We start from the raw sequence: 26,268 nt of genomic DNA on the forward strand, positions 1-26,268 counted from the left end.
GGATGTTTTCTGGAGCATTTTTCAGGCCGTCTTTTGGGTTGTTTTGGCTGGAAAAATGGTTAAAAAACAGGCCGTTTTTCGGGCCATTTTCAGGCCAAAAACAGGCTGAAAAACAGCCTAAAAACGCCTCCCCCCAAAAGGCATGCGCACACCCACCAGCCGGTTTTTGGTTTTCCGGCACTCTGGTATGCGCACACATTCTGGTTTGGGCCCTCGGTGCTGAAAAGGTTCGCCATCGCTGCTCTAGGGCACTGTGGGAAATGGGAAGGCAACAACATGGAGGGAAGGGAACGCGCGTCTCTTTCTCAAATACGGAGAGGAGCTCTGGGTTTTGGCGGGCAGCAGGCCCACAAGTCAAGCCAAGCCTTCTCCTAGCTGGGAGGAAGGCTGTCGGATTCACCTGAGGCTAGTGGTGGAGGTGGAGGAGGTCCATCAGGGCACAGAACGTCTCGAGTTTTGGACTTCGGGTTCTTTTTCCATTTTCCGACGTGGCCCGTTAAGACCCCGCTGGAGTTTACCTTGCAACTGGAAGTCTGGGCCAAGTCGCTGACTGAGTCCGGAGTGTCCTGGCTCGGATCTTCTGGGAGGGTCTTCACGGGATCTGCCTCACCCCCTTCTCTCCAGGCCAGTTCTCCTCCTGCCACAGCCTCACCGCCTGCTTCCTGGGAGCCTGGGGCTTCCTCCCGACTTTGGCCGGACTCTACGCCTTCATTCGTTTTCTCCGGGGTTATGTTAGGGAGCTCCGAGCACACCTGAAGATCCAGGGCTCCCACCTGCTCGCTACCACTTGGTCCACAGGTGCCGAGAGATCCTGCAATGGATGCCGTCCTGACCGGGATGCCTTCATTCGCGGGTGGTGAGGGAGGCTGGCTTTGGGAAGGTCCGGCGTCCTCTTCTGCGGGTTCATCTTGCTCACTCGGTGGGTAGAAAATGGATTTTTTCTTCACCTCATCCCTTGCTGAAGCCCATTTGTGTTCTGGACAATGGCTGCAGAGGGGGGAAAAAGCAATGGGAACCGGTATTGAATAGAATAGAATAGAATAGAATAGAATAGAATAGAATAGAATAGAATAGAATAGAATTCTTTATTGGCCAAGTGTGATTGGACACACAAGGAATTTGTCTTGGTGCAAATGCCCTCAGTGTACGTAAAAGAAAAGATACATTTGTCAAGAGTCAAGAATCATCAGGTACAACACTTAATGATAGTCATAGGGTATATAGTAAATAGAATATAGTCATAGGGTAGCAATCAAATCATACCAGTAAACAGTCAATAAAAATCATTAGGATACACAAGGTTACAGTCATACAGTCACAAGTGGGAGGTGATGTGTGAAAGGAGTGATGAGAAGATTAATAGTAATAGTAATGCAGCCTTTGTAAATAATTATATAGCGTTGAGGGAATTATTTATTTAGCAGAGTGATGGCATTGGGGAAAAAACTGTCCTTGTGTCTAGTTGTTCTGGAGTTGACACAGTTTATGTCTCTGGGATGTGAAGGTCTGTAGATATTTTCCCAGCCCTCTTTTTGACTTGTGCAGGATACAGGTCCTCCATGGAAGGCAGGTTGGTAGCAATTGTTATTTTCTGCGGTCCTTATTACTCTCTGAAGTCTGTAACTAAGGTTAAAAACCAAGCGGGATTAGCAGTGGATAGATTTTTGACGGAGTTCAAATTTGTGTTGAAAGCTGAAATTGCGCTGGGATTTTTTTTGGTACGCAGCAGCTGCCCCCTCCCCAAAAAAAAAAAAACCAATGCAGTTTTAGACTGCATCACCAGAGGGACAGAATCCAGATCATGTGAAATGTTAATGCCACTTTATAATGGCTTGGTAAGACTTGACAGCTTGAAGACTTGTGGACTTCAATTCCCGGAATTCCGCAGCTAACATGACTGGAATGAAGGGATTCCAGGAGTTGAAGTCCACAAGCCTTGAAGCTGTCAAGTCTGAAGACCCTTGGTCTAGGGTCTCCTGCTTGAGCAGGGGGTTGGACTAGAAGGCCTCTAAGGTCCCTTCCTCCTCTGTTATTCTGTCAAAGCCCTTTGGATTTCTTGAAAGCACTAACTGCCACCCAGCTGCTCTTTGGGGAGGTTGTTTTGAACCCCCCCCCCCACAAGGAAGGAGGAAAAACAGAAGTAACCGAAGTCTAACCTTGGCTTGGCGTGACCTACGTGCTTGAAGAGGGCTTTAGAGGGTGTGTTTTTCAGGTCAGTCATGATGAAACTTGACAGGGCTTTCACAGCAAATGCTCTCCTGTCTCCTCAGCCAGGTCTCCAAGCATCCAGATTCAGACAGCTGTGTTTTCCCCCCACCCGGCGAGGGTGCAGGCAGCCTTGGGTGCTGTCAACAAGAGCCCGTTTCCTAGTAACGGCTGCTTAGAAACCGTTGCTGGTGCCGGGAGAAATTCCCGCCGTGGAAGTCGGAGCCCGGTCAGGTAGAGGTGTGTGTGAACCTTCCCCCTTGAAGCAGCCGGAGAGAGCAAAGTCCTTGGCTGTCTCTCCCTTCGGCTCCAGTCCTGCCCCCAATCGGGTGGGGTGTGTCTCTGCCTCTCTGTGGGGGCTTTCCCACAATGCCCCGCTCTGGGGGGCTGTCAGGGGCATTGTGGGAAATCAAAAGCAGAGCAGGGCTCTTGTGATGCGCAGCTTTGAAAGGAGCCATGAATCCTTGCAGTGGGAGGTGTTGATCTCTAAATAGGCAGGGCGTGTAAAACAACCCCTTCGGTACAGGTGTGGAACCTCCTGGTATCATAGCAGGCATCGTTTCCATCTGGTTATTTGGCTTTATTTTTATTTACAGAATTATATTTATGTACTATCTGACTTGAGCTGATGGGTATCCAGTTAAGCTAGAATTCTGGGGGAAGTGAACTGCAGACCAAATCTTTGGAAAAAGGAAGGGGGAATTGGATAAGGTCGTCCTGGCAGGACTCAAGTGTGTTCAAGTGTGCTGTCAAATAAGACCAGGAGGAAATACAGATGGGGAAAAAGGCACCTTAGAAAGGAAGATTGCCTCCTGTTTAGAGCTCCCTTGATGTGGATATTTTTTTTTACTCATTTCAGTTTTAAAAATCTCAGGTCACTGATCTGTTCCAAAGTGATTTTTTTTTCTTTCCCAGTGAAAGATGATAAATAGGTAGGTAGATAGGTAGACAGACAGACAGATAGACAGACAGACATATGAGATAGATGATGGATGGATGGATGAATAGAGGGGGAGAGAAGGAGATAAAGAGAGCGGGTAGATGTTCTCGAACCGGGGTGCTGAATGTGTTAAAGGGCCCCATTTCCTAATTTTATTACTAACTGGCCTCTTTGTGTATTTGTTTTGGATGCTTCTATTGTTTTTCATTGTTTTAAAATGATCTTAGGATCTTCATTGTAATATATTTTGTGAATTTTAAGCCACCCAGAGTCATTGACTGAGATGGATGACTATAGAAATTGAATAGATAGATGATAGAGAGAGAGAGAGAGAGAGATGATGATGATGATGATGATGATACAGAGAGGTAGATAGATTAAATAGATGACAGAAGTGATGATGATGATGATGATGATGAGATAGATATGATAAACAGATAGATAGATGATAGATAGATAGATAGATAGATAGATAGATAGATAGATAGATAGATAGATAGAATAGATACCCTGTTTCTCCAACAATACGGCCTCCCCCAATAGGAAGTCCCAGCATGTTTTATAGGCATGAAATGAAATTAAGCTCCTCCCCCCAAATTAAGGCCTATATTAAAACATGCGAAATGGGGGGGAATGGTGGGGGGGGCTTGCCGTTAGGAAGTACTTTTGTTGCACACCCGGATATGGTGCTGCCTGCGTTGACCCCGATACGAAGTGCCCCACCAATGCCGAGGTCAACATCCAAGCTGTCACCGCCCGCCCGCCCGCCGATGCAGGGGGGGGGGGGAATTAAGTCACCCCCGAAAAGACGACCTAGCCATTTTTTTCGGGGCTCAAAAAAAAAAAAGACCCGGCCTTATTATATGAGAAACACGGTAGATAGATGATACACAGCAGTAGATAAACAGGTGATAGAACTGATGATGATGAGAGAGATATGATAGACAGACGGATGGACGGACGGACGGATGGAGATAGATGTTAGATAGATGGATGGATGAATGGATGGATGGACGGATGGATGGATTGAGATAGATGATGGATGTATGTATGGATGTATGGATGGATAAATGGCTTGCAGATATTCTCTTCATAAGGTGTTCCGTATTCCGTGCCTGAATCTCACCCGCCTGCCTCTGACCAATCATTATTCACTGCTGCCTTTGTGAGTGGCAAGTGCTAAACGGCTGTTCAGGCGAGGCCTTTGAAATTGTAATGATACCTTTGGATTTCAAGCTGCAGATGAAGGCCAGGCGGAGGAGAAGTAAGGCGGGACGAGGACTGGCACATCTCAAATCGCCAGGAACAATGGTGGGCGTCAAACATTCCCAGAGGCGCCAGCAGAAGAGAATTACATGGCAGGGATGCCAAAAGAATGACAATAGTGACTTTCAAAGGGATGCCTCTGTATACACATGACACACACACACACACACACACACACACACATACACACACATGCAAAAGTTCTATTCTCGAGCTTGTGAATTCAGTGAATTTTTTTTAGTATAACAGTCTGAGAGAGATGGAATGGCAGACACAAACCTTTACCTGACACAAACGCCCTGCAGCCACGTCTCAATGGACTTGAAGTGGTATTTCATGTCTCCATAGGAGCTGGAGACGAACCTGTAGGATTCGAAGACCTGGGCTCGGCCGCGCTTCCTCCTGGCCCCCAGACTGCGTTCTCCTTCCCCCAGCCAGATTTCCACGTGGACGATGTCGTGGGGTTGCCTCTTACCTGCAAAGGAAGGGACACAGGAACACCTGGTCAGGCAGCACAACCTAGCTTGGCAAACGTTACCTAGTTTGTCCCAGGTGTAGATGGGCGGGCAGGGAAGCTAGTGGGTCCCACAGAAGGGCATTTACGTTGTGGATCGAAGTAAACTCCCGAGATGAAGATGAGATCGCCGGGCTGCAAATGATCCTCACTGGGCAGGGTCACAGGAAGGGTGTCATACTGATAGGCTTGGTTGCCCGAGCCCATGTAGAAGCCAAAATCGTCTGCCAAGTCTCGCACTGCTTTCCGGACGAACCCACAACAATCCAGGAAAAGGGGAGACTCGTATTCAGGACCTGGAACAGGCAAAAATTAAAGGGGGGGGGGGAGAAGGTCATCAGAAATTTGGGCATCAGTACCATCCCAAAGGTCAGAGTATCCTTGTGTTTGGCGGGGCTGCAAGGATGAGGATTAAAAACAAAGCTAGTCCTCAGCTTCCAAGTCCTGTAAGCCCAGGACCACCTGCATCTTGGCAAGGAAGACGGACGCTTCTCCAATGGTGGAGATCGAAATGCCCACCCAACTGCCCATGTTACGAGCATCATCTTTTGCCTGTCGACTCCAGAATATGGTTCTTACTTCCAGGCTGATGGTATTTCTTGGCATACGGTGTACCGACGTAGCTCTGGGCCTGCTGGAGGAACTTCATGCGAAGTTGCCACCTATCATCGGGTTGCTGCAACCTTCGGGCCAACGTGTTTTTCTTCCTGGCTTGTCTGAATTCCTCCTACAGCCAAAGGGAAGGATGGGAAAAGAACCTTATATATATATATATATATATATATATATATATATATATATATATATATATATATAAATTTTATTTGCACATTTTTCTTTAACATAAATGAGTGCTTAATAAATAGTATATTGTGTGGGTCAATTTACTTATACATAATATCAATAATAGTAACAGTATTTACTTGTATGTACTGGTATTCCTCCAACTTCTAATTTCTACCTTTATTGTCTAACCATTTGTAAAACAAATCCCATGTTAAAAAACATTCTGTATCTTCTTTAACCTTTATCTTTAATGTTAACCTATCCATTTCCGTATAAACTAATATTTTTTTTAATTATGTTTTCCTCTGTAGGAATTTCCTCATTTTTTCCAATATTGTGCAAATACAATTCTTGCTGCTGTCAACAAATGTCATATTAAATATACAACCCCTTTGTCATATTTTTCTGGTAATATACCTAACAGAAATATCTCTGGCTTTAGATCTATATGTTGCTTCATCATTTTCTCGAACCAGGTATGTATTTTGCTTTTGAAACTCTTGTCATACCAGCAAAGGAAGGAGGATGAAGAGGGAAGAGGAAAAATAAACCCATTAGACATGTTGGATAGATAATTATGGTAGGTGCCCATCAGGTCAATGTTGACCCTCCCTGAGGATCTATCCTTAACAGTCTTTATGGATCAGGTATTGATTGCAAAGGGGTTAGTAGGAAGGCAAAGTGAGAAATCTGAACAAAGTCTTTATTATTTTTATTTATTTTTATATTTGCTATATATAGAAAGAGCAACTGTTTCAATGTCTAAATAAACAGTGTGTTATCTTGTTACAGTTAGTTTGAGCAATCATCATCATAATAAAATTCATTAGTAGTAGTCATATAATAACAGTGATTCCTTGTCATGATATTAATTCTTGTTGATTATTGATACTAATTAATATTAATAATAAACATATCATAATAAGCCCTCATAGTGAAGTTAACCCTTCTCTTATAATTTTAAACATTCTAACTTCTGATTCTAGTAACTATTGATAAAACGAATGCCATATTTCAAAATGTTCCATGCCTTCTCTTTAATTTCAAGTATTAATCTACCCATTTCTGCACATTCTAGTATTTTTTATTTATTTATTATCTTCTCTTCTGTAGGAATCTCCACATTTTTCCAATGTCGTGCAAATATCATTCTGGCTGCTGTTGACACATGTAATATTAGATATATAGTCACTTTATTATCTTTTTCTGGTATGATGTCCAACAGAAATATTTCTGGTTTTAGATCTTCGTTCCTTTATCATTTTTTTTCTATCCAAGTATGTATTGGACAAAGTCTTAGTGAGACTTAGGTTCCAGGCAGGAATTAATGATCTGTGTCTGGTGCCTGGCATTTTTTCAGTGAGACTTTAGAACAAACAGAAAAATGTGGCTCTGCGATTACCAACAGCAGGAAGAATGAGGAAGAGAATTCGGGAGTCCTTCCCCATCGCTGCTCCTTCTCTCTTTCTAGCCAGCCACAATCTTGGGTGGGGCCACCCTCCCCGGCCTGACCTCATCCCAGATGCCACCAAGGAGCCTGAGAAACGGGCACGAGCTTGCCGCGGTTCCTGCCCAGGGCCGAACTGCTTGCAAAAGGCGGAAACTGGACTCCTTTTGGAGAAACGGGTGGAGCGGTTTATAAAGCGGGGGATCATTTGTTGACTTTGCCGTAGGGCTGGGCTGCGGGTCTGTCCATCTCCCGGAAGGCTTCATGGGAAATATGGGTTGGCCCTTCTGAGGGATATAGAATAGAATAACAGAGTTGGCAGGGACCTTGGAGGTCTTCTAGTCCAACCCCTTGCTTAGGCAGGAAACCCCCTATCACTTCAGGCAAATGGTTATCCAATCTCTTCTTAAAAACTTCCAGGGTTGGAGCATTTACAACTTCTGGAGGCAAGTTGTTCCACTGATTAATTTCTCCTTAGTTCTAGGTTGCTTCTCTCCTTGGTTAGTTTTCTTGTCCTTGCCTTCAGGTGCTTTGGAGAATAGCTTGACTCCCTCTTCTTTGGGGCAGCCCCTGAGATGTTGGAAGACTGCTATCATGTCTCCCCTAGTCCTTCTCTTCACTAGACTAGTCATAACCAGTTCCTGCAATCGTTCTTTATATGTTTTAGCCTCCAGTCCCCTAATCCTCTTTGTGACTCTTCTCTGCACTCTTTCTAGAGTCTCAACATCTTTTTTACATCGTGGCGACCAAAACTGGATGCAGTATTCCAAGTGTGGCCTTACCAAGGCCTTATAAATGAGATCAGCCTGGAAAAGGCACAGCACGGAAGGAAAATGGATGGGTATGGACGAGGGGGGGAAAAAACACCTCCCTTTCACATGCCACAATTTTTAACTTGCAGGAGGTGAAATAGATTTGGGGTTAACAAACCAGAAGTGAAAAGACGGTCGGAGGGAGAAAGAGAAAAGGAAATGGTCCATAGGAAGAAAGGAAAAAAAGCAGACAAGGCTAACATAAAGCAGAGGTTTATCCTAGTCACCTCTTCATTCCAAATCATGAGATCTAGAGCCTTGCCTGGCTCCGGCAGCTCTCAGATTAAAACAGCCAAGATCATTTTGTGAGTGTTACTTCTTACCTGCCAAGACCGGCGAAATCTTGACAGTATTAACTCTGAAGTTGGCAAACAGGAGAAAATAAATATTTACAGGGGGAGAAATTTTTTTTGAATGGAAGCGAGGAGATGGATCTCCACCATGCAACTAGCACAGACATCATCAGCCCCGGAAAGCCGAATTAAATAGCAAGGGGTTAAAAACAGGAAAGCAGATCAGGAATGGCGTCATTCTCAAAAGGGGCCCGGCTGGCATTCCTTAAAGTAAATCATTGGCACGGCTGAGTTCGGCTTACCAGCAGGCCAACATTGAGATGTTGGAAAAGAATGAAAGGTAGGGATGGATGGCCCTTCTCCCCCCTCCCCCTTCATCAGGCTGATTAATCTCTGGATGAAAAGCCCACAGCCAAAGACCCCGCTGCTTGCAAACTTCACACAACAACCTCTCACAGGCTGTTTTTTTGGGGGAAGCAAGGCCAGCCATCTGTGCCGGCAAGGGCCTGCAGCAGAAGGAGACTTTTAAAATGGTTTTCCGCTGCCCGGCAGGGAGAAAAAACTTGCAAGGAAAAAGAACAAAAACCCTGCCCACTTCTGCGATCAATTGGGGATGATGGGATGCTGGGCTTTGAAGCTCTGGACTTGGGTCCCAAAAGAGGCCGAGTTATTGATGGAGAGTTTCCCACAGTCCTCAGTGGTTAATAACTAATTGCCAGCCAGCGTTGACTTCAAGCAGACGGCTGGCTTGTAAATGAAATTAAAAGCTCCCTGACCTCTCATGTAACAGTGGTTTAATGTTTCTCCCCGGGGACCTGGTCTCGGGTTTCCCAGGCTGGTTCTCCTTCTTCCCACCAAGGGGTGGAGTCCAAGCCTTTAGGGGGAAGTCCTTCCACTTTCCTTCCCATCTCGGTTTACAAAAGCAGCCACCATTCTTTGCAAGGCTATACAGTATAGGATTCCGCAAGGAAGGAAGGAGGGAGGGTTACCTGCTGTTGGGAGAATTAATCCAGGTTTTTTTTTTTTTAATTTCAGCCTGGAATGGAGGACAGGGCTTTTCTGGACAAGCCAACCCCCCTCCCCCCCATTCGATCCCAGGCCCGGCTGGGAAACACCCCCCTTGTGAATTATTTGCAAGCTTCCTCATCACCCAGTATCAGGGTTTGTTTGCCCAAGCCCCAAGGGGGGCAGGTTCCCACAGTCTGTTCCCAAAGCCACAGTTTGCAAACAAGGGCGCCAGAGGTCAAGGCGAGGCACCTGGAGAAGGGAGAGTGACAAAGGACGCTCCTGTTTGGCAGGAAGCAAGGGCCATGGGATGAAGCCACAATGGGGATGAGGGATGAGTGTCTGCTGGAGTGGCAATCCCGACTTCCTGGCTGGCTTTTGGGGGCCAAGGACGGTCCAGGAAGGCCGGTCCATTGGAGGGTTTGCAAATCCTTTTGGTTCTTGTTTTGGTTCTCATATCCTTTGTACTCCGTTGTGAGTGTGAGGTGGCTGTAATTTTAGCGGTGATTGAAAAATGCCAGGTGTGGTTTTTCTACCCCAACAGCATTCATCTCCAGCCCTTAGGTAACTTTGAATATACTTGAATATGAATATACTTTTCCCCCATCTCAGCTTTTCTCCCATGAAAACTACACACAGGTAGTCCTTGGCTTACAACCACAGCTGAGCCCACCATTTTCTGTTGCTAAGTGAGACAGGTGAATTTTGCCCCGTTTTATGACCTTTCTTGCCACGGTGGTTAAGGGAATCGCTGCAGTTGTTAAGTGAGTCACACAGTCGTTAAGTCATTATGTACATTAGGACTATGAAAATAAGCACAAACACACATCCTTCACATTCTATACAATTGAATTGAAACCCCCCCTGATATTGCATTAATATTGCACTATACATGAGAATTCAATAGTTACTGCCCTGGGATAGGAGCTGTTTTTCAGCCTATTTGTCCTTGTTTTTATTGTCCTTGTACCGTCTGCCAGATGGTAATAGATAAAAAAAAGGGTTCCCAGGATGAGATGGATCTTTGAGAATGCTTTGAACTTCTTAAGGCAGAGGGAGCTATAAAGCTTTTCCAATGAGGGCAACCAATTTGATGTATAAATGAAAAATTATAGGGATGGAGACGCCCAACTGCATTGTATTACAGTACTTCTGCCAATCATCATCTCTATGCTCCTAATAAGAAGGAAAACAGCCTTTTATGTGGAGGATTGTTTTTTCCCCTGTTTGTTTGTCTGTGTGTGTATAAATAAATAATTCAGAAGCAAATTAGAAATCCACGTCTTTTTATTAACATCGTATAAACAAGAAACGAGAGCATTTTCCACGCAGCTCTAAATAAAGAAAGGAGGAGGAGAATTGAGGGAGAAGAAAGAAAGCCCCGACAATTTTACTGCAGTTCTGCCAGGAATATAAGTCAACACTGACATGTTTGATTTGCACAGCCTGGCAAAGGAGAGAGGATAAAATATCGTTGGGGATCTGGGTGGCACCACGTTGCGGCCATCCATACGAAGGGTGGCAATTAATTGTGAGCAAAGACACAAAAAGGAAACAGGCGGTTTTTATGATTCCCAAAATGCTTCCTCAACCTGTCCGCTCACCTTCCCAAACTGGTTGGGCCAGAGGTTTTCAGGAGTCACCTGTGGGGAGAACGGTGGAGGTTCTTTAAGGTAACACACAAAGAAGAAATAATGTTAGGACAGGCAGCCAATTTAGAATAAAGTCGAGTAGAGTAGAATAGAATAGTATATTATAGAATAGAATAGAATAGAATAGAATAGAATAGAATAGAATAGAATAGAATAGAATAGAATAGAATAGAATAGAATAGAATAGAATAGAATAGAAAAGAAAATAGAGTAGAGTAGAGTAGAAGAGAACAGAGCAGAATAGAATAGAATAGAATAGAATAGAATAGAATAGAATAGAATAGAATAGAATAGAATAGAATAGAATAGAATAGAATGCAGAATATAGAATAGAATAGAATAGAATAGAATAGAATAGAATAGAATAGAATAACAGAGTTGGAAGGGACCTTGGAGATCTTCTAGTCCAACCCCTTGCTTAGACAGAAAACCCTATTTGCCGGAATCTTCAGGGGTTTCCCAGGGATTAAATGTGTGTGTGTGTGTGTGTGTGTGTGTGTGTGTGTGTGTGTCCGGCAATGACCTGGGCCTTTTGCAAGGTATGTGAGTGACAAAGGACATATGTGATATAGTCACCTGGGTGTCCCTGTTGCCCACCTGTCTGATTTGTATAGGGGACCTATCTTGCAACCTGCAATGGACTTGGTTGGAGTTAAACCGCCTGTCTGGCTTTTGGTGGGTGGAGCCTGGAGTGAAAAGGAGGGGCCTAAAAAAAGTGGGGGGGCAGGGTTTCACTTGCCATGAATGTGGACCCCCGCAGCATTCAGTAGTTTGCAAAGGTGTCTCCCGTGACTCCCATCCTCTCTTGAGGGGTGAAAGGTAGACCTGGAAAGCCTCCTGCCTGAAGCCCAGGAGAGGTAGGGACCAGGTTCGCACACCCTGTGGAGCCATGAATCATGTGGAGGAGGACTTGGCTTTGTGTGTTACGTCAGCCCAGCCTCTGGGGCCCGAGTTCAGGAGCTCCTGACTCACTTCCTGCCGTCTTCTGACTTAGATGGTTCTCGTGCTAAGTGTGGGCTACAGGCCCCTGGGAATTTGGAGTCCAATCTGAATGGCTCCCATACTTTCTCCTCCTCTTCTTCCTCTTTTTCCTTCTTCTTTCCTGCCCACCATCCCTCCTCCTTCTCCTCCTCTCCTCCATCACCATCACTCCTCGTCTCATCCTGCTCCTCCTATTCCTCTTCTTTCTTGTCTTTCTTCATCCCTCCTCTTCCTCCTTTTTCCTTCTTCTTTCCTGCCCTCCATCACTCATCTCCTCTTCTTCCTCCTCCTCCTCCTTCACCACCATCCCTCCTCTTGTCTCTTCCTGCTCCTCCTCTTCCTTTCCTTTCTTGTCTTTCTACATCCTCTTCCTCCTCCTGATTAAGATTACACAATCCTGGATTGATTCCAAAGATCTTCAATAACCCCTTTTTGACTCTCCCATTCGGGGGATGGCCTACTTTTCTTTGGCTGCTCCTCACGGTCTGGGGTGCCCATACACGCTCAAAAATGCTTGAGGTTTTAGCCTGTGGGGGTGGGGAGTGTGTGTGTGTGTGTGTAGGGGGGAAGCAGGACAAGTTTGAATCATGCATTTCTCGGGCCAAAGCAACCCCACCCCAGAGAGAAATGCCGGGGAAATGGCCCACAAGCTGCCTTTGTTCCCAGGATAATGGCAGGATTCTCTTTTGTCTGATGTGCCATGCACACAGGGACAAAAATCACAAAACTCACACGTGCTCCTGCTTGGAGTGGAAGGAGGAAGGGAGGGAGGCTTCAATTTCAGCCTAAATTTGCAGGTAGGGAGGAAGGCGTCTTCCCTGCCCTGCACCTTACTTCACAATTCAACAGTCGGGCTGCCCAACCGTTGCAGGCAGAAAAAAAAAAAAAGGCCCTTGTGTTCTCTGTGGATGAGGCAGGAGACCAGAAGCTCAATCAGGACTCACTAGGACTAGGTTAAGGATCTGCAATTCCTACCTCACAAATAGTCCTCGGCTTATGACCACCGTGGGCACCAGACTTTCTGTTGCTAAGTGGATCAACTTGCCTTCAGAAGTTGTGAGTGCCCCCAATGCTGGAAGTTTTTAAAGAAGAGATTGGACAGCCGTCTGTCTGAAACGGTAAGCAGGGGGTTGGTCTAGAAGGCCTCTGAGGTCCTTTCCAACTCTGTTCTTCTGTAAGTTCAGGGGGTTATTAAGTGAGCCACCTCTGGTTTTACGATCCTCTTTGCCATGGTGGGTTAAGCGAATCGCCTCTGCTGAGCGAATCCCAAGGGAATCCAGTTTACCCCCCACTGATCTCTTGCATTGGAAAACAGCCTGGAAGCTCACACACGTCGATGCTGCAACCATCACAAGCACACGCCCACATTTTGCTCACGTGATCGTGAGGATGCTTGATTCCTGGGTCACTTTTTTCCCCTCAGTGCCGTTGTTAACGAGGTCACCAAATGAATGCTTGAAAGTCAAGGACCGTCTGTGTTGTCCAGATATGGTCTACAAGGCCATTACTTCTGACCAGTGGTGGGATTCAGTTTTTTTAACTACTGTTTCTGTGGGCGTGGCTTGGTGGGCGTGGCAGGGGAAGGTTACTGCAAAATCCCCCTTCCCGCCCCACCCCACTAACCTGCTTTCCAGCTCCGTTCTCCTGTGCAGGGCAACCCAAGGAGACCCAGCCGATCAGCTGGGACTCAGTGGGAGGCAGAGAAGAGGTGGGGTTGGCGGGGCCAGTCAGAGGCGGTATTTGCCGATTCTCCAAACTACTCAAAATTTCCGCTACTGGTTCTCCAGAACTGGTCAGAACCTGCTGAATTGCCACCACTGCTTCTGACCCATAAAAGCCCCCTCAGACGGCCTTCACCAAGTCAGGTTTCTCCTGGTCCTGCTTATTCCCGCTGGCCTCTTTCAGACAACCCTTGTTCCCAGCAATACTTGGGAGACACCGGACGCTAAGCCCGAGATCTTGCGCACGAGAAGAAGGCGCTTTGCTGTTTGGTTAAGGGACTTGGTTGTTGGCCAACTCTCTTAATGTCCCCAGGAGGAAACCAGGAACTAAGTTCAGCGTGGCTGTTGACACAGCGACATTTTGCCTTCCCGAGCAGGGGCTACGTGGTCGCAGCAGCAGCAACACGGACAGGTGTTAAACCCACGCAGCTTATCAAGGTTGATTCCTTCTCCGTAGGGCCAGCATCACGGTGATAAAAGCAAGACTTTGAACCGGATGGAGCCAAACAGGCGCCTGCTGGGCCGCACCCAGGCACCCGACGAAACCGCCCCGTCGGTCAACCTTATGGCTTTATGCAGAGAGGCCATTTTGGTGTGGGGGAGGGGTTGTTTCCACGGGGCGAAGACAACGCCAGTGCAAATCGACGGCATTACCAGACAGTATTAGACAGTGATAGATTAAGATCTAAATTTGTCTGGTAAGACAGCGATCGGCCGGCAAGCAGGCAGGCAGGCAGGCAGGCAGGAAGGCAGGCAGGTGTTGGGCCATGCTTGGTCCCCATCTGGCTCAACCATTGGAAGAAAAAAAAAAGATAGAAAGGACTAACAGCTTAAGTCCTTTCTCTCCTCTCCCACCCTGAGCCCCTCCAAAAGGCAACTTCAGCTCAGGGTGTGTCGGTGCTCACTGGATCCCACCTGCTCTAAATGCAATTTAGATTAGTTTTTACTTTTAAAAAAAATAAAGATAAAAACACGAGTTAGAAAAAAGGAAATGTTTTATTTTAGTGAAATGCCCCTTTCTTAGAAGATCAGAAATGGCAGGTGCTTTGAGTGGGATTGAAATAATTGGCTTTGGGGATGGCTGCCTGCTGTATCCCTGGGCGAGTCTTTTGAATTTAATCTCACTTATCTGGATTAGTGAGAAGGATCTTGGTCAAAAGAGGCCATCGTTTTTACGGTGGAAAATTAAAGAAGGACACCCACCCACCCCCATTCAATTCCTGTCATTTGCAGGACGGGTGTGTTTGGAACCTGCATTTTTTTAAAAAACCTTTCTCTGCCCAAAACTTTACTCAACTTCCCAAAATTTTGTGAAAATGTTCGTTCTTACGGCAACATGGTTGATTAACAAAGCACAATACAGAGAAAGAGAGAGAGGGAGGGAGGATGTTCAGCAGGTTGTGAGTTTTAGTAGCAACTGCAAGAGATTATTTTTTTTAAAAAAAAAGGAGAGTGGTTTTCCTGTTTGATAGGGGCTGCCAACTGACCGGACCTCTTGAAGGCTCTTCTGCTCTTTGAAGTTCCAAGGCCAATCTTAAATTGGCTTTCTCCCCCTCTCCTTCTCCTTCTCTCCCCACCCCACCCAATTCATACAATTCCCCCTGGCCTGGTCACCAGCATTGCAAGACAATAGCAATAGCACTTAGACTTATATACCACTTTGCGGTGATTTACAGGGCCCTCAGAAGGATGGGAGGCTGAGTCAACCTTGAGCCAGTCAGGATCGAACTGCTGGCAGTGGGCAGAGTCACCCTGCAATACCACATTCTAACCACCGCACCACCATGGCTCAAACTCTGGCGAAGGCAAAACTCACTGAACGTCGGGACCCCGAAGAGGACAAACTTTTCCGGTGCAAAATTGGAACCGGGGCCTTGGCTTGGGGATGTCCAAACACCCAGCGATGAAGCAAGGAAAGACCAAGGGTAGGAGAGCTTGTAATAGGGGACCGGAAAAGGAGAGATTGTCTCCTCCGAAATGCCCGGGGGGGTTAATTTAATTCCGACCCGCTTTCCAAAGCAAACACGCTCGGCCCGAGGAGTTCCCCTTGCAGCCCCCACGGCAAAAGTCAATTTTGCGGTTCCGCATTTCCTTAATCAAGTTTCTGCCCGGTTAATCAGTAACCCCACATCCCCGTCTCCCACTCCTTGGAATGATAACGACCGAGATAATAAATCTAAGGAAGGAGGAAGAGGGAAGCCAGTTTGGTCGGCGGCAAAACCGTGGAGCATTCAAGCGTTCGCTTTAATATTCCAATTCGCATCCGTTGAGAAAGCTTGGTTAGAGGACGTCAAGGATGGGGTGGGGGGGAACTGAAGAATTCCCCCCCTCCTCCCATAACAGGAGGAGGAATTCCTCAAACTCTTTTATCTGGATCAGGCCTTATTATGATGGCCGTTTTCTGTGCCGTTCCTCTTGAATGGGAGAAAGAGCATCAAAGCCATCAATGAATAATTATGAAGAAAAAGCTACCGCCGTGAACATCGTTGCTGATCATTAATGGCTTCTCGATAGCGCGGTTTCTCAAAGGACGACAAGCAAGGGCTAATGGGGCCACGCGAATCGTACTGACCAGGATCCAGACTGTAAATCTAGATGACTCGACGCCTGAGGTGTGGGGTTCTAGATCTTCCAACTCCTTTTCCCAAAGGGTGGTTCTGGTTCAGTTGGAAAGGTCCAACGGGAGGACGAATGGCCTAGCCTGGCTTACCCCATCTCTGCTTCTCGACTGGGCCAACCGGGACTGAGCTGGTTGTGGCATGAAAAGGGATACCCATCTGGATGAGCTTCTGGTGGGATGCGAGGCATCGCCCCAGTCTTCATCATCTTTGAATGACCCCATCGCTCCTTGTGGAATCTGGGCAAATGAGTGAAGTTAGCAGAGTTTTTTTCCTGGCCAGATGCCCTTCCTGTCGCCAATGCAGAGTTTTCTTCGGCAGATAATATTCTCAGGGTGCCCAGAGAGGGAAATCCCTGCCTCTCCCTAGGGTCGAACTCACAGCCTCCTGATTGTCACCCAATGATGTATTGAGAAATGCAGAATCCCTTCATGAGGTTGGAGGCCTCTGTGAAATTGCCACGGGGTGGGAAAAACCAAAGCAGGAGAAGGAGACCCACCATGGAAGAGGTTGTAGGTTCTGCGTTCTAGGTCTAGAAAGGGGCACCCTTTGCTAGGGCTGGCCAGGACAAGCTTGGCTGAGACCCTCCCAGGCTTAGCTTGAATCTGACAGGGTGGGAAACTACCCAGCCACCCTGTATTTTGAGGCAGAGAGAGTGGGGAGAGAGGGAGCCAGAGAGAGAAAGAGAGAGATGGGCCACGTGGCTCTGAGGTCAAGGATGGGAAGCACATAGTCCATGTTCCCCGTCCCAAACGGTTGCTTCTGTTCCAGAAACACCATGCCGGATTCAAGCTAGGGTGCCTTTCTGAGGATTCCAGGGTGGAAAAGTTGACAAAGAGCCAAGTTCTGGAGAAATCAACTTGGGTGTGACCTGATATGACTCACTGGGCCGCTGAGCTCAAGCTGGCGCTGCGTGCAAGACATCCCTTCACCTCCAAAGTTAAACAAGGGTAGGGCAAAACCTCCCCTCCCTTTGAGGAAGGAACTGCGGGGGCAAGCCGGGTGAACGTCGATGATTGTTATGAGGAGTGCGCGATTGTTGTTACTCCGTTCCTTGGAAAACAACACAACAACAACAACAACCCAAGGGTGCATTTTTTTAAAAAAAATCTTCAAAATAATCCCTTGCAAGGTTGCCTGAGCCAAGAATGATGATTCGATTACACCAGACTCCCCCGTAATAAATATAGATGTATGCTCGATAATAAATTCAGCGATCTTTCAACCACAATTCTGATTCTCTCTCCCATAATCACCAGATTAAGAGCCTGCTGGTGCTTTGCTACCTCAAACTTTTTGTTCCTTTTGCTGCGTTCTTCTCGAGTGCATTTCTTTTACCTTTGATCTTTATATGTTCTTTTTCATCCATAGCCTTTTATTCAGCCTCCTTTATCTCCCTCCCCACCCCCATTCTGAGGGGCCAGAAGATTTCCATGCACCAGATTTCCCCTTCCTCAATCTTAAGGAGTAAAAGATGGAGCATGCATGCAAGTGGGAAGAGCATCAAGGCTCGCCAGCCAGACATCTCATGTAAGCAAGCCAAGCTGCGTATCAAGCCAGAAAAAAACCACCCTGCAACCCTGAACCCCTTTTCCAATCCTATCCTTTACCTCCTCCCGATGGGCAGTGTAATTTACTTTCCCCAGAACAATGTTTCTCAACCTCAGCAATTGAAAGAGGTCTGGTTTTCAACTCCCAGAATTCTCTGGGTGGCTGGGGAATCCTGGGAATTGAAGTCCACACACCTTAAAGCTGCCGAGGTTGCAAAGCACTGCCTAGAGCGACAGTCGAACCTCATAGAAATTAGGCTCTGTGGCTCTCGCCAGCCTCTGTATCCGTTTGCACACATCTTACTTTTGTTTAGCTAGCCTGGATTTGGATTCTTGCACTTTGAAGACTTCTGGGCAACGAAGTAGTTTGGCTCGCTCTTTAAACATCGTTACCAGACAGTGTTAGAGTACACTGACAAAATCCAGCACTGTCTAGTAAGATGTCCACAGAGGACCACGATCTGACAGTTGTCGGCACACCGGCGAGTTCACGAGTTGGAAAGAGAAGTCCGTTGCTCGTGAAACAACAGCGTTCAGAGACGCCTTCCGAGGCTGTAAAAATCATATTTATTAGTCCAAGACAGGAAAGAAAAGAGCAGGTGGAACATTCAAGAGAGGCGGGAGAGAGAACGGCAGGATTTTCGAGGAACAAAGGGAAGGATTTCAAATAAAAATGAAAATTAAGATGAAATCTGCCATGCAGATTCAGGGCGGGGGTTTCAGTGTTTAAACAAATCTTCCCCGTTGAGGTTTTTCAGGAGGCGGCCTGGTTTCTGGAGAAATTTCAGACCTTTTTGGCAAAACTAAAGTGTGCGAACAGCAAGAGTCTTAAGCAAGGGGTGTACATCTGTGTGTGTGTGTGGTTCTGTGCGTGCAAATATGTATAAAAAATAAACAGACCAATTTTCAGCAAGACCCCACTTTCTTTGGCACCTGCCAGGTGTGTGCAAGCACCCCTATAATATTGAAATACCTTGCGGGCACAGCTAAGCTGAAAAGATACGGATGGGAACATTATTATTATTATTATTCAGGTGATACAGACACCTTTCCAAAATTTGGGGTTGCTCTGCTTGCAACATGCTCGTGCAGAGCATCAGTTGGCCGCCCCAGTTGAGAAATAAAAGCCAATTGGGTGAGGCAGCTTTCCTCAGAAGCAAACCCCACCAAGGGGATTCTTCATAGGGACTACATCCTAAAGATGGAGAGAGCTTCAAATCTTGCCTCAAAGATTACGTTCTCGATCCCATCATCCAGTCTTTAGACAAAAAAAGGAAAAGAATATTTGTTCTTCTTCCTGAATCCACACCGTTTCCTCTCCTTCTTCTCCAGTTTTGGCCACAAACTGATGCTTTTTTTTTTCTCCCCCAAAGTGGGCCCACGATGAACGGGAGGAGCCATCAACATCTTTACCAGGCAGTATTAGAAACAGATAAAACATCCAACGCTGCCTAGTAAGATGCCAATGACTTCTCAAAATGGATATTCTGCCTGAAAGGGAGGAAGGAAAGCAAGAAGAAACTATTTCCAAAATATCAGCCCTTGTCAGAGGGTGAGAATTTCCCCCTCTTCCTCTCCCTGGTTCAATACGAGGGTAGGCGCCAAGCAAAACCACATGGAAATAGAAAGAAACGGCAGCAAACATGAAAATATTTGGGGTGGATTCCTACTTTTTGATCACAATCCATGTAGTCGGAGCCAGAAAACCGAGTTTTAAACGGTTTTTAAACTACACCTGGTTTGTGCACTCTACCAGATGGAAGCTTGCTTAATCCTAGTTTAAATCCAAAAGGATAGCCCAAGATGTTAAACTTCTAAGCCAGGATTTACAAGCTACAGTGGCTCCAGAGCTAAGCCAGGTCTTTAAAAAAAACAAAAAACCACATTCTGGTTTATTGTGATATCTGAACGAGCGGTTCATTATGTCAAAAGCTTGAAACTGGACCAATAAACCCAATTCAGCTCAAATGAAACACTGCCAGCATTTTTTGGGGTGTGTGTGTGTGGGGGGAAGTCTATTGGTTTTTATTTCCATTGCTACCACGCATTGGAGGCCAGGGAAAAACGCCAAGATAAGAGAAGGCTCCTTCGGTCGGAGCTGGCACAGTGAGGCTCACTCTTCAAAATGCAAAACTTGGGGAGGAAAAAAACCCCACAAACACACAAACACACCTTGCATCGTTTTCCAATCCATAGGAAACCTATGCAAGACATTAATCCCCTAAAACTATGCTCTGCAATGATATGAATTACGCTGCTAACTTATTAAACAAGGTCAATTTTTAATTTCTCTTTCTCTCCCACCCTCCCTTTTTTCCTTCCCGGCTCTCTCTCTCTCTCTCTCCAGATGGGGCCAGTGCTGGTCTTTGCTTCCAGTAGAAGAAAAAATAGAGGGTGGGAAACAAAATCAGAGCAATTGGCCTAAAGGTCCAAATAAATGCCATCTTAAAAAAAAAAAAAAAGGAGCAGAGACCAAGCCATTACAAAGTTTCTCTCTCCCCTTGGCAAGATTTTGGAAAACAAATTGCCGTGTCGGGTGGACAAATTACAGGCAAGGTTTTGAAGCCTGGTTCCAATATTTCTCTCCCTTTTTCTCTGCCTCTGTGTGTGTGTGTATGTGTATTTTATATTAATTAAGGTCACAAATACCTCTGCTAGATTAGTCACTGGAAGGAATAAAGGAGGTTTTCTCTCTCTCTCTTTCTTTTTAAGCGATTAACTCCACAAAGTTTGCCTGAAGGAGTGTCTGTTTGCTTTCACAACCCGGATCCCCCGTGCAACACAAGACAAAAATTCCCGTATTCTCTTAAAAGGAATTAAGAGACTTCCGCAGCCGAGGAAAAAAATGTTTGACAAACAACAGGTAGTCCTCAACTTACGGCCACAATTGAGCCCAAAATTCGATGTTGCTAAGTGAGAAATTTGTTTAAACAAGTTTTGCCTATTTTCTTTCCTTTCCACTTTCCTTTCCACTTTTGTTAAATGAATCACTGCGTTTCTTAAATTGGTAACATAGAGGTTTTACCCCCGCCCCATTGACTTTGCTTGTTGGAAAGTCGGAAAAGGGCACTGCAACCAGGACACTGCAACCGTCGTAAATGTGAGTCAGTGGTCAAGCATCCAACTGTAAATCACGCGACCCACAGGGATGCTGCAACGGTCGTTAAGTGTGATAAATGGTCATAAGTTACTTTTTCCAGTGCCGCTGTAATGGCCTAACAGTCACTAAATGAACTGTTGTAAGTCGAGGACTGCCTGCATAATTCTGACTTTGGCTCTTCGTGGACTCGTCCTGACAGAAGGCAGGAACCCCAAAATGCAAGCCAAAACTCAAAAAGACGCAAAACTCTGGCAGCTTTTTTTTTTCTTTCTCTCTCTCTCTCTCTCGAACTACAGGGCTTAGCAAAAACTAAATTTATTCATCGATGGGAGCCAGAAAATTTGAGGCTTAACAATCATCGCTGCTTCTGAACATGGAAAAAATGCTGGTAATAACATATTTTGGATGATTGCTTCCAAGGGGCAGCTAAATTATTAAAATTCTGCATTTGAGAATTGGCTCTGGGCTGCCCATCAAAGACCTGCTCCTTATATTATCATTACTGCTATTGTTATTATTATTGTTATTATTATGCTGTTCCTCCAAAGAAGAAAGCATTAAAGTGAGCAGGATCTCCAATGGGAACACATCTAAAATCCTTGGTCGGCAACTAACGTGCTAACTGGCCACTTTGGCAAAAAAACAACAACAACTGAGAAATGATGGCCAATTCCATAATTAGCATTCTTCCAAATCTGTTGCTTTCAGGCATGGGAACTTTTAGCGCTAGGGGAAGAATTATTATTATTATTATGTGGTTGCTATTATTCAGAAGTCTCTGGTGGGTAGAGCCCTTTAAAGTGTAAATCCTACTGAGTAATAGAGATTACTTCCTGGAAAAAAAAGAGAAAACTAAACTGCCTCCTTTGCAATTGCTCAACAGCCCTGCTATGTCACGAGGGCCTGGTGATATTTTCTTTTTATTGTTGCTAAACCACGATTGTTCCATTTCTTCTCCTGAGCCCACCTGTTTACAAAGGGACCTATTCAGTCTTTTGCGCGCTTCAATAAATGTCAGATCAAAAGTAGATTGAGGGCCAATTCTGGCAACGGAAGCCTAGGATGATAACAAAGCTTCGTTTGCATGAAAATACCCAAGTAAATTTTCTATTTTGAATGCCTTTCCTCTCCAAGCAGCGGGTTTAAAATGCACCTTTTCCCCCTCTCTCCCTCTCTCTAAGCAAGCATTCGGAAGCTCATTTCAAAATCGGCACGGTAGGCGGGGTTTTTTTTATTATAAGAAGCTCAAACCTGGGTTTGCAAAATTTGGACAGGTGCAAAGGTGTCCTTCCAATCTTTGCGATTACTCGTGTCTCCATCCCTTTTGGTGTGCAGGGGTCCAGAAAACATTTCCCAAATCCCGAAAAGAGGTCTGGATAATGCCTACTTTAAGATACAGAAGGGAGAAAGAAATTCTCCTCTCTTTGTGAAAACCGTGCATTTGGCTACAAGGATATTTTCTTTGCTGGCACCTAATTGGACCCATCTTTACTTCTTTTCCCCTGATTATTAAGCAGCTGTCAAAAAGGGAAAAGAAAAAAGAAATCGAATCCGGCTGACAATCGGGAAGCTTTCATTTAATCCATACAAAATAAACTGCTGTCTTTTTATCTCCCACGCCTGAACTGCTCCCGCCAAACCAGCATTTGTGGATTGACAAAGAAAGAAAAAAACAGAAATAATGAGGGGTTTAAACCAATGGCTGTTTTCTGGCTTTAAAAAAAAAATCCCTATTTTAACAGCTTGTTTTGTTTTGTTTCCAGTGCTTCTTTGGAAAGTCTCTGATGCAAAAACAGCAAAAATGGTTTAGACAAAGCCCAGAAGTCGGTGACAAATAACTGCATTGCCAGAGACTAAATCTCTGAATTGGTGCCTTTGTTTCCAGGCTCTTAAGCAGAATGGCCTTTTCAAAGGGCGGAGTCTGGAGGACAAGGTTACCTGGAAGCTCCACCCCTTCTCTCTAAGCCACATCCCTACCTTTCTAAACTAAGCAGATCAGGAATGATTTGGGATACCATAAGGAAGGGTGGGGAAGAAATCTGTTTCTGGAAACTGACTCTATCCCAGATGTTTGCTTTTCTGGGCTGGTGGGCCTGTTTGCAATTTGGGGAGGCGGTTCTCATAAAATTGGTCGCCCCATCGCTGCAGAGGGGACCCCTGAATGGCAAAAGTCAGATAACCTTTTCCAACTTTTTCAAATTAAGACTTTTTTTGGGTTCTCCATCAAGAGTCCGAGCTTGGAATGCAAGAGCTGGAGAAATCTCTGGGCTGCCTTCTTAATGGTGGTTTTGTTTCTTTCGGATAACAAAGGTGAAGGACCAAATCCAAAAGGCTTTTCCACTTGAGAATGGGGACCCCCTAAGAGGGCCACTTTATTATGATTATTTTTTGCATTGTGGCAAATGGAAAATACCCAAGAGTCAAAAATCTCAGGTTTGGGGAGGTGGAAGGAGTTTTGCCTTGTAATCCAGGGAAAGGTCCGTGGAGGTTTTAGGACCGCTTGCTCTTGAGAAGGCCTTTGCTTGGTTAATCCAAAGGCTTCTGTGCATCTTGGAATGCCAACTTCCTGTCAATTTTGATCATAAAATGTTGGCTAATTTTCATAATGTTTGGCTTTAAATAGTCCATTGCCATTATGATTGGGGAATAGTTTTCTCATTTTCTCTATTTACAGAGATTAATTAAGAGCATATCCACCAAGGCAAATTCCTTGTGTGTCCAATCACACTTGGCCAATGAAGAATTCTATTCTAATATTAGAGATTTTGAATAATTTCCATGTACAGTGTAATCTTCCTTCCTTCCTCCGTCCCTTCCTTCCTCCCTTCCTCTTTCCTTATTCCCTATAACTTCTTTTCTTTGTTTCTTTTCTCTTCCCCCCTCTCTCCCTTTTTCTTTCCTTCCTTCCTTCCTTCCTTCCTTCCTTCCTTCCTTCCTTCCTTCCTTCCTTCCTTCCCTCCCCCTCCCTCCTTTCCTTCCTTCCCTCCCCCTCCCTTCCTTCCCTTCCTCCCTTCCTTCCTTCCTTCCGCCACATGCCAACACTATTAGGAATTTTACAAAAAGGTAGAATTTGGGTGCTCAGAATAAACACACCTCTGCTATTTATCATTTCGTAGGTGGCAAAAAGCACAATTTGACAAGAAATCAACCAGCTTCTACCAGATAACAACACTATTTCTATCACTTTTCTCAAAGATCTTTTTTTTGGGGGGGGGGTGTATTTTGATTAGCTTATTTGGATCACTCTTCAGCAACCCACAACCATCTTCTTCCCACATGGGTCCTCTTCAGCAACACATTCAAGACCCAAAAGCCTGAGTTAAAATAAGATAGCAGAATTCCAACATTTAAGGGGTTGCCACAAAAAAAGAGGTATGCGGGGGGTCAACTTAGTTTCCAAAGCACCCGAAGGCAGGAAAAGAAGAATGAATGCAGAGACAAATCAAGGAGAGAAGCAACCTAGAAACCAGCCAGTTGGAACAATTAACCAGTGGAAGGACTTGCCTTCAGAAGTTGCAGGTGCTCCGCCAATGGAGGCTTTTAAAGAAAAGAGTGGACAGCCACGTGTCTGGAATGGGTATCAGGTTTCCTGCTTAAGCGGGTGGGGGTGGTGGACTAGAAGACCTCCAAGGTCCCTTCCATCTCTGTTAGTCTATTCAATCATGCCTAATTCGGCTCTGCAACTGCTGTTTTTCTTACTTCTGCCAACGGGGCCCCACGGAGTCTCCCATCCCAAGGGCAAAGGGAACATTAAGCCAGCCTTTCCATGTTACAACTCTCTGTGCCGAGATTATCAGCCACAGGAACGCCACGTTCCAAAGCATGTACTCCAGGCCATTTCCTGAACCGCCAACAGGCTCATGGGCCATTAAAAACACCCACCTAGTTACTGCTCAAAGGGGCTGCTGGTGGGAAGGTGGGGGAAAAAAATCTCTTTAAAGCAAAGTGGCAACCTGGGAGCCCCTTTAAGAAATGCCCCAGCCTCAATTTTCTCCTAAAGTAATAAGGGGGGGTCACTTTCTTAAAGTTGGCCCTTCTACAGAGGCAAAGGGGGGGAAAAGAGGGAAAGAAAGAAAGAAAGAGAAAAATGAAAGAAAGACTTGGAATTGTGCCCCCAGGAAGGCAAGAAAACAGCACGCTGCCTTTGTTGCAGGTAACAGAAAAGCAAACGAAGAACCCCGTCTTTCTGTCAGCGGTTCTGGAAGCCCATAATTTCCAGGCGTTAGTTACCCACAAAATGCAAATCTACCTGCACTGTTGTCCAGGTGACGAGTCTTTGTTTGGTTAATCATCACCCCTTTGGGCCAATGCTTGAGCCGGAGGCAAAGAGGCAAAAGGGAAGTGAATGAAAAGGGAAGACAATGAAAAGACTGAGAAGAAGTGGTAACTTTCTTCTCTTTTCTTTCTTTCTTTCTTTCTTTCTTTCTTTCTTTCTTTCTTTCTTTCTTTCTTTCTTTCTTTCTTTCTTTCTTTCTTTCTTTCTTTCTTTCTTTCTTTCCTCCCTCCCTCCCTCCCTCCCTCCCTCCCTCCTTCTCCTTCCTCCCTCCCTCCCTCCCTTTTTCTCCTTCCTTCCTCCCTCCCTCTCTCCCTCCCCTTCCTCCTTCTCTATTTTCCTTCCTCCTTCCCTCCCTTTTTCTCCTCCCTCCCTCCTTCTCTATTTTTCTCCCTCCTTCCCTCCCTCTCTCCTGGAGTAGTGGCTTTTACAAAGACATATATCCCTACTCTTCCAAACTGGGAATGCTGTGTTACTGGTTTCTGATCCAGGTTGCTCCAGGCCTCGAACGGAATGTGAGCCAAGAGGAAGGGAACAAAAAAAAAAAAACACAGCTCACTTCTTCTAACTTGTTAGTTAACCTGCCCAGCTAAGTCTTAATCAATAGCCAAAGAGGCCAAGAAGAACAAAGAATGAGAAAATAAACCTCTTATCTGGAAGCGTCATCAAATAAATAGCTTCTGGAGTAGAAAGGGACAGGTTGGCCTTGTTTGCTCGTGGTTTTAAGGGGGGAGCTAAAAGCTCTTTCCCCCTCCTCATGCATGCTTCAGTGATAGCATCTTTGCCCCATTTAGATTTATTTATTTTTTAAATAGCAGCCTTATTGAGAAAGGAAAGGGGTAGAAATTTCAATGGCCCTTTGAAGACTTCCTGGGAGCATTGAAGAGGTTAAAAACCAAGTCTCTTCATCAACAAAATACAGATGACTCCTTCCCTAAAAAATAAATAAATCATAAAAATCCTGTGTCTTTCTTATACCTTCAAATTCATCCCCAAACTTCTTGTTAACCACTTTTGCTGCCGTGTCTAGCATGCAGCTCAGAATTTAACCCTACCAATTTGGCTCGGCGGGTGCCATTTTTGTTGTGATTTCCACCCACCCACC

General features: G+C 45.5%; 1 protein-coding gene across 1 annotated transcript in view; it reads right to left on the minus strand.

Moving 5' to 3' along the window:
* TTLL10 (tubulin tyrosine ligase like 10) overlaps nt 1-26,268 on the minus strand; it is a 100,198-nt gene that overhangs the window by 24,972 nt on the left and 48,958 nt on the right. Inside the window, exons 2-5 of the mRNA XM_087944608.1 lie at nt 5,505-5,652; nt 5,015-5,221; nt 4,697-4,886; nt 401-987 (exon numbers count right to left, since the gene is read on the minus strand). Of these exons, the coding sequence (XP_087800734.1) occupies nt 401-987; nt 4,697-4,886; nt 5,015-5,221; nt 5,505-5,652 (1,132 nt within the window). The remainder of the gene's footprint in view (nt 1-400; nt 988-4,696; nt 4,887-5,014; nt 5,222-5,504; nt 5,653-26,268) is intronic.

Source organism: Notechis scutatus, chromosome 16 (genome assembly GCF_049901735.1).
Source record: "Notechis scutatus isolate UNSWTSFEM ecotype Mainland chromosome 16, rNotScu1.2, whole genome shotgun sequence".
Lineage (NCBI taxonomy): Eukaryota > Metazoa > Chordata > Lepidosauria > Squamata > Elapidae > Notechis > Notechis scutatus.